Source organism: Ovis aries, chromosome 20, assembly GCF_016772045.2.
Source record: "Ovis aries strain OAR_USU_Benz2616 breed Rambouillet chromosome 20, ARS-UI_Ramb_v3.0, whole genome shotgun sequence".
Lineage (NCBI taxonomy): Eukaryota > Metazoa > Chordata > Mammalia > Artiodactyla > Bovidae > Ovis > Ovis aries.
The window spans coordinates 29696278-29705435 of NC_056073.1; the positions used below are offsets into that span (position 1 = coordinate 29696278).

General features: G+C 38.3%; 1 protein-coding gene across 1 annotated transcript; it reads left to right on the plus strand.

Moving 5' to 3' along the window:
- The first annotated feature begins 6830 nt into the window (after positions 1-6830).
- Positions 6831-9158, plus strand: LOC105603804 (putative olfactory receptor 2B8). Its single transcript, XM_060403566.1, has one exon. It carries the CDS (start codon positions 7425-7427, stop codon positions 8352-8354), a length of 930 nt encoding a protein of 309 aa, XP_060259549.1. The 5' UTR covers positions 6831-7424; the 3' UTR covers positions 8355-9158.

A 9158-nucleotide genomic window follows, 5' to 3' on the forward strand; every position in this document is an offset into this window, starting at 1 on the left:
CAGTATGTCATGAGTGAACAGGAATCTTCTCCCCTTTTGAGCAGCTTCCTCTCTCATCTCTCTCTTTGCCATTCTTATTCTTTTGTGTCTGTCTGTCCCTCTCTTTCTCATTCGCCAGTTCTTGTTCTATCCAAGTCTTTTTTCTTTTTAGACTATTTAGTTTGAAATAATTACAGATTGATGGGAATCCAAAGTTAGTAGAGAGAAGTCTTGAAAATCTGATCTATTTCCTCCCAGCGATTTTATATTATATAACTATGCTGTGCTGTGCTTAGAGGCTCAGTTGTGTCTGACTCTTTGCCACCCCATGGACTGTAGCCCGCCTGGCACCTCTGTCCATGGGGATTCTCCAGGAGTGGTTGCCATGTCCTCTTCCAGGGAATCTCCAAACCCAGTGATCAAACTGAAGTCTCCTGCATTGCAGGCAGATTGTTTACCCTCTGCGCCACCATGGAAGCCCAAGATTTCTGGAGTGGGTAGCCTGTCCCTTCTCCATGGGATCTTCCCGACTCAGGAATTGATCCAGAGTCTCCTGCTTTGCAAGTGGATTCTTTACCAGCTGAGCTACCAGTGAAGCCCATTATACAGCTATAACACAATTTAAAAACTAGGAAACTGACATATGTACATTGTGTGTGTTTAGGTCTATGTAAATATTTCCCCATGTAAATTCCTGTAGCTACCATCACAATCAAGATATAGATTTATCCCATCACCACACACATCTCCCTTGTGATACTCCTTTATAGTCACTTCTAGTCCCTCCCTTCCCCTGCAAATTAAAGTTGTTCAGTCACATCCAACTCTTTAGACCCCCTGCTCTATACAGTCCATGCAATTCTCTAGGGTGGAATACTGGAGTGGGTAGCCTTTTCTTTCTCCAAGGGATTCTTCCCAACCCAGGAATCAAACCAGGGTCCTCTGCATTGCAGGTGGATTCTTTACCAACTGAGCTATCTGGGAAGCACCCCCTCCCCTGAACTCTCTGTAAAACCATCCCTAACTCCTGAGCAGTACTAATTTGGTCTCTGTCTCTTTTGTTTTGTTATTTCATAGGTGTTATATAGATGGGATCATACTTCACCTATTAACATAGACTTATTTTCATTCAACATAATACCCTTGAGATTCATCCAAAATGTTGTGTGTATCAATAGTGTATTCTTTTTTATTGCCAAGTAGTATTCCATGGTATGGATGTACCAGTATTTGTTGAGAATATTTTAGTTTTCAGCTTTTTGCTGTTGCAGATAAAGCTGCTATGAATAATTGTGCACAGGTTTTTGTGTGGAATAAATTTTTGTTTCTTTGCCATAAATGCCCAAGAGCATGATTATTGGGCTGTATGGCAAGTGCATGTTCAGTTTTTAAAGAGACAGCCAAATCTTTTATCAAGTAACTGCATCATTTTATATTCTCATTAGTAATGTATGAGTGAGTCAAGTTTTCCACAATCTCACCAACACTTGGTATTGTTCCTATATTTTTCATTTTTGTTCTAGTAGGTGAGTGGTGATATGTCTTCATGGTCTTAGTCTGCATTTTGCTGATGATTTCTTTGGAGGGAATGATGCTGAAGCTGAAACTCCAGTACTTTGGCCACCTCATGCGAAGAGTTGACTCATTGGAAAAGTCTCTGATGCTGGGAGGGATTGGGGGCAGGAGGAGAAGGGAATGACAAAGGATGAGATGGCTGGATGGCATCACTGACTCGATGGACGCGAGTCTGAGTGAACTCTGGGAGTTGGTGATGGACAGGGAGGCCTGGCGTGCTGCGATTCATGGGGTTGCAAAGAGTTGGACACGACTGAGTGACTGAACTGACCTGAACTGAACTGAGTGATGCTAAACATGTTTTCATGTTTCATAATGATATCTTTACCATCTGTATATTTACATTGGTGAGTTATCTGCTTGAATGTGTTTTAATTGAGTTATTTTCTTATTGTAGAGTTTTGAGATGCTTTGTACATTCTAGATACGACTATTTTCTATGATGAGCAGTTTGAAAATATTTTCTTCCAGTTTGTAGCTTATCTTAACCTCTTAACAGGGTTTTTAATAATGATTATATTTTGCTGAATCCTCATTTGTAGATTAAAAAAAAAGATCTTGCTTTTGTTGTATTATATTTCAATGAAAGAAGAATTTTGAAAAATAGCATAGGAAAAAACGTAATTTCAAGTTAGCATTCCTAGATAATGTCAAATTATTATCCAACATTATTTTGCTAATTAATATTTGCAGCAGCAAGATTGAACCAGGAAGAAGTGTTAATAGCATGTCTATGATTCTCTTCTGGAGAAGGCAATGGCACCCTGCTCTAGTACTCTTACTTGGAAAATCCCATGGATGGAGGAGCCTCATAGGCTGCAGTCCATGGGGTTGCAAACAAGTGGACATGGCTGAGCGACTTCACTTTCACTTTTCACTTTCATGCATTGAAGGAAATGGCAACCCACTCCAGTCTTCTTGCCTGGAAAATCCCAGGGACAGGGGAGCCTGGTGGGCTGCTGTCTATGGGGTCGCATAGAGTCGGACATGACTGAAGCGACTCAGCAGCAGCAGCAGATTTTCTCCATCTATGGACACCCTATGCCATATTAGTCTTTCTTAAGGCTCCTTATTAATATTATGTTGGGATTTAAATAGTGGCGAGATTACTGAGAAAATTCTAATTAAGACTATTTTAAGGAAGAGATAGTTTCTCTCTATGGGTAGTATGTTATTTAAAAAATGAATTTATGCTTATATGGGAAATGGCTGGCTATAAAATGTAAGTTAATTATCGAAGTTCTCTGTGCTTTTCTAATAACATGTGAAAACCAAGATGCTTCAAACCTAAATAGCTTTCTCTTGGATAGCTTATACTACTAACTAGCAGTGGTCTATTACTTTGAAACAAAATGTGTTCTAGTGGGGAAAAGAGATTTTATATTTTTGAAGCTGCATTTGATGGTTAGGCCAAAGCCTTCCATAGACAGATGTTAAGTATTCCTGCCTTTTCCTTGTGTAGTCAAGCTTATAAGTTGTTTTGAAATTGATTGATTTTCAGACTTCAAAACACACAATACCCTTCAAGTTTCTTTCAATTTACTTTAGCAATTATAGCTATCTTAAATAACTCAATCATGTGCATCGTAAATGGAAAGATGAGTTGAACTGTAGAAAACCATGGAAGTTCCATTTAAAAAGTCAATAGTTTTTCTGTTTGTTTAAGTAAATTCTTGCAACTCTCTGATAGCAATTGAACAATGTCATAGAAGACTTGATATTTTTCCTTAGCCACATTAGAAGTTTGGGAGTAAAATGTGGGTGTTGCTATTTAATGTATTACCTTAAAGGTTAGAATCTGCCTAAACTTTAACTCTGTGATCTCTTAGAAGTTGGTTATAATTTGCTGAATGACTCAGGGACTCAAACAGGGGCTCTGTACATCCTAGAGGAGTAGGATGTGGAGGGAGGCACAAGAGGGAAGGGACATAGTTATACCTATGGCTGATTTGTATGATGTTTGGCAGAAGCCAACAAAATACTGTAAAGCAATTCTCCTTCAATTAAAAATAAATAAATTTAAGTATAAAACAAAGAAAAAAAGAATTTTAAAATGAATATTATGTGGATTTTAGGTGAAATTATGAATATTAGTTTATGGAAATTAGGTGAAAATTAACTTATATTTAATGTTAAGTAACTGAAAGAGTTCTTATTTATATATACAGTTTTTATTTTTTGCAATTGTGTGAAAAAATCTCAAGTGTTTAGTAAAATAACTAAGCCATTAAAAGAAGAGAGCTAAGATAACTGCAAAGTCTAGGGAGTTATCTGACCTCTATCACATATGAGAAGTTACAAAAGAGGCAGATTAGGTATTCTCTTGGATTCTCTGTGATATTCATTTTCCCCGAGGATTGTCATCTCTGGGCAGCTAGGTGACATCAGCTAATTAACAGTATAGGACATACATTCCTCAGAGACTTCAGCCAGGTAAACAGTTTTCACCAGACCAGTTTTACTGACATTTCATACCAATCTCATGCTTTCATAATGAGCTCTCTGTCATAGAGCCAAGGCATTCTATTCAGAAGGAATCCTGAGAGTTTGAAATTGCCTTCCTATGTCATCCTACCGGCAAGGCACAATGCTGATCTTCAGTACCTTGTGAAGGTATTTGAAGTTATCAAGAGAAAGCATCTTCTTGCTTAAGGAAAACTTAAGGATATTCCAAAGCTGGTAGAGCCAACTTATGTACTCATTGCATGCAACCTGCATCCTTAGTCTACATACCCAGGTTCCTATGCCCAGTGCTGTATTAAAGGCAGGAACTTGGAAATGAGGTAGAGAATGAGCTTAGGACACTCACATGAGGTGAATAACACTGAGAGGACTGGAACTTGATCTCTGTAGCACTTTAGGAATTGGTAAGTTAGCTTGTTTTCAGTGCAAGTGTTCTTTAAAGGTTACATTGAGTAACGTACATGTCAGTTGGCAAAAGAAACAGAAGTTCTTATAAAAATTCACCAACTTTAAGAACTTAACTGTTCCTTATAGAAGCCAACATTTTGTTCCTAGACGTTTCATCCTATTGTAGTATATTCATTTTGTCTCAGTATGTATACATGGAAAAATTTAAATGCAAGATTTTTGGCTGCAATAAAACATGTCCTTCAGTAATTGAATAATAGTATATATGTGTATGTGAAAATATTAGACTGTATACTTATTTTTTCCTCAGCTCCTTATTTTCTGTGAAATTACAGAATGTTTCTTAAAGTGTATTGTCAATGCCTGTAGTTTTAAAACGTTCATTTTCTTAAAGAAATGAACATGTGTACTTTTCCACATGCTAGTTTTAGTTACAACAATGAATGTCCATTTTGTGGTTATTGTGTCAATGCATTTTTAAATTTATTGTTAATGAAATATGATCATTCTTCAATTGAGGAGAAATACCAATTTGAGAGGAGAAACATGGGTCAGAAAAGGTGATCTGAATGTTTAATTTATCAGTAAATTAGGCAAATGACAAGGTGCTGTGTAATGTACACTGGTGACTGTCCGTCCATCCTTGCACACACTTATGAATGAACTCTACGTTTTGTATGAATGCTTCCGGTGTCAGCTCAGATCTTTTCTACTGGCTGGTGCACCAGTCCACATCATATTTGTCATGAGTGTTGACTGATAGCTTCAGAGCTTTTTCCTTCTTCAGAACTTTGCCATCAGTTGAATCGGAGCCACATTGCCAGGAGGTTTCCTGAATGTGTTTGGGGCAGCTTGCAGTCAATGACAGATTTGTGGGATATATAAAAGGCTGCCTTTTTGTTAAGGTGGGACTGCATCTCCAATGCATGCTCCACAGCTTGTTATCTGCATAGTAGTGACTAGACTCATTTAAATGACTAGGTATTTAAATTTACCTGAGTTAAAGTTAAATTTAAAATTCATTTCTTTTATTGAAACATGTATAATATCATATAAGAAACTAATTGCCAGTCCAGGTTCAATGCAGTATACAGGATGCTTGGGGCTGGTGCACTGGGATGACCCAGAGGGGATGGTACGGGGAGGGAGGTGGGAGGGGGTTCAGGATGGGGAACACGTGTACACCCATGGCAGGTTCATGTTGATGTATGGCAAAACCAATACAGTATTGTAAAGTAATTAACCTCCAATTAAAATAAGTAAATTTAAATTAAAAAAATAAAATTCAGTTCTTTATCTGCCCCACTTGAAATGCTCAGGTAGCATTGATTGTGTAAGTGAAGACAGATATTTTTACCAGCAGATAGTTCTGTTTGGAGAGTCATTTTCCAGCTTTCTATGGGATAAGGTTCATGCTATTCCATTTGAGATCAATCCTTGCTTAGCACATTTGTCTGCTCTGTTCTTCTTCCCTGATTCGCTTTGTCTTGAGGACATTCACTCAGTAAACAGCAAAGAAATCCCCATTCAGTCTCTTCTCCCCAACCTGGCCAAACCCTGTCCATACTGATTAGAAGTCTTATTTCTGAGATTGTGATTGATCCATTTCTTCCTCATTTATATGTTCTTCATTGCCATTCAAATGAATTGTTGATAGTGAATAATCCTGTCTCCTATAGGAATTCCAGGCATTTTAGTTGTTGGTCATATATGAAAATGAAATCAACAGAAAGAAAATGTAAGTGCAGGTCACTGGATTTTGAATTTCTACTGTGAACTGACTACTTCTGTTGTTTAGTTGTTAAGTCATGTCCAACTCTTTGTGACCCCATGGACTCTATCCTACTAGGATTTTCTGCACTGAAGTGGATTGCCATTTTCTTCTTCAAGGTATCATCCTGATCCAGGGACTGAATCCATGTTTCCTGTGTCTCTTGCATTGGCAGGCGGTTCTTTACCACTGAGCCAGGAGGAAAGCCCATGAACTGACTATGCACAGTGAATACATTTTTGGAGTTCTTGCTAAATAGGTTTAGTAATTTTAGGTATCTTAACAGCAAAAGTTAAACAGTATAATTGAAGGTGCTTTTTCAGGCTCTGAGCAATTTACTTTTTAGTACTATCCAAAAAGACCAGGATATAGCATTCACTAATATCATGTAGTAGGAGTAGAGTAACTATTCTGCCAAAATGTTTATATGAGGCAGTATCATAGTGATACTTTGAATGTAATATAATCCTTTGTACAACTACATTCTAGCTCATAAATTTCTATATCTGAATGCATTTCAGAGATTATTTTCTATTATTCTATTCCATGTGAAGTGAAAATAATTCAGTCCTGTCTGACTCTTTGTGACCCCATGGACTATATATTCCATGGAATTGTCTAGGCCAGAATAGTGGATTGGGTAGCCTTTCCATTCTCCTGGGGATCTGCCTAGCCCAGGGATAGAACCCAGGTCTCCTGCACTGCAGGTGGATTCTTTACCAGCTGAGCCACAAGGGAAGCCCCTATTACATGTGATGTATGTTCATATCCAGTTATGTAGAATTATGCAATACATATTTAAAATAAACTTTCTCCCTTTGTTTACATCTTTCTTACTCTTTCTGATCACTCTCCTTTGATTTTCCCTCATTCCCACTTTCTCTAAAATGTACATATATATTGATCATACTATAATCCTATTAAACTCAATCTGAAAAAGGCACTTTATATGTATGATTGATGCAAACCAAGGTTCATTATTTGATTTTATTATTATTAATTATTTTCTTATATTAATTATCAATATAAAACTCTGTATATAACTTCTTGTGATAGTATAGAGCTCAATTTCAATAGGTACATCATTTATTCAAAGAGTTGCATATAAATCACATGACCATGTCTTTGAACATGACAAATTTTCCTCTTTATCCCTGCACTTTTTTGGAAGATACCTTTAACAAATTGCTAAATGCTTGATTTGACAGGAGCCATGTGCTAGCAAAAGATGGAACAGAAAAATGAAAGTTCTTTCACTGGATTTATCTTACTGGGCTTCTCTGACAGGCTCCAACTTGAGCCAGTTCTCTTTGTGGTTCTTTTGATCTTCTACATCTTCACTTTGCTGGGAAACACAACCATCATTGCATTGTCCTACTTGGACCCACGTCTTCACACCCCGATGTACTTTTTCCTGTCTAACCTGAGCTTTCTGGACATGTGCTACACAACTAGCATTGTTCCACAGCTCCTAGTTAATCTCAGTGGAGCAGACAAATCCATCTCCTTTGGTGGCTGTGTAGTTCAAATGTATATCTCTCTGGCATTGGGATGTACAGAATGTATTCTCCTAGGAGTTATGGCATTGGACCGCTATGCAGCTGTTTGCAGGCCCCTTCACTACACAGCAATCATGCATCCTCGTCTGTGTGCCCTGATGGCTTCTGCTTCATGGATCACTGGTTTTGCCAACTCCTTATTGCAGACAGTGCTTGTCTTCCTTTTACCTCGTTGTGGGAGAAATAAATTAGCCCACTTCTTTTGTGAGATCCCTCCATTTCTCAAACTTGCTTGTGTGGACACCACTATGAATGTGTATGCAACCTTCTTTGCCAGTGTCATCATTCTTCTCACACCTGTTGCGTTGATTGTGTTCTCCTATGGTCAGATTGTCAGGGCAGTCTTAAGAATAAAGTCCACTGCAGGGCAGAGAAAAGCATTTGGCACGTGTGGATCGCACCTCACGGTGGTCTCCCTGTTCTTTGGCACAGCCTTCTATGTATATTATCAGCCCAGCAGCAACAACTCCCAGGATCAGGACAAGTTCATGTCTCTCTTCTACACTGTCATTATCCCCATGACCAACCCCCCTCATATATACGCTGAGGAACAGGGATGTGAAGGGAGCAATGAAGAAGGTGCTTTGGAAGGACTCTGACTCCAGATGATGGCTGAGGAGGACAGTTTAATGGAAGGACCTTGAACGCCAGTGCTCTTTAGATGTATCTGTGTGTCCCGCACAAGTCATCTAAAATTCCCTCTGAAATTTCTGAAGGGAATTTGTTTCCTTCATTCTCTTTGAAAAGTGAGTGTTCAGATTCTAAGTTCATGTATTCATTTCAACTTCCAGAGATGCTGATTCAGTGTTCTGACAGCATCCGTTTTGTAGTTATTGTTTTAACAGCTCCAAGGATTTTTATTTGCACTCTCTTTTGGGTACATTGTTCACATCTATTCGCAAAAAGACATGTGTCTATATTACATGAAGCCTAAATAAGAACATAAAACCACTGAAACACTGTAAGGAATATTATTAATAATATTTTCTAGGAGTTACTAGAAGATACCATTCATTCTCTTATTTTGATCATGTCTCTACTAATATTTCATAGTTTGATGGTTTGATCAGATGTTTTTCACTGATGTAGGTGGAGCACTTGTGGGGAAAATAAAGTTGGATCTTAAAGAAAATCTTGCTGCATTAATCCCGGTAAAGCCATTCAGACATCAGGTGCAACTGTAACCTCAGCAGTGCAGCAGCCATGTTGTGTAGGATCATTTCAGAGAAGGCCACCCTAGGACTCACTGAGCGAAGGGCACGATGCCCTGCTGGCTGTGACACTGGTAGCCCTTCGTTGGTAAGAACAGCAGGTAGTTCCTACATGCATTTTTGTTCACAGCAGGAGAAAAACACCGATGTGAAGTATAAAGTTGGTTATTTTAATTTTGTGAACCACCTAGT

Bases quoted from the DNA above. Each gene is read 5' to 3' on its own strand.
- LOC105603804 (XM_060403566.1), top strand. From the start codon at position 7,425: ATGGAACAGAAAAATGAAAGTTCTTTCACTGGATTTATCTTACTGGGC.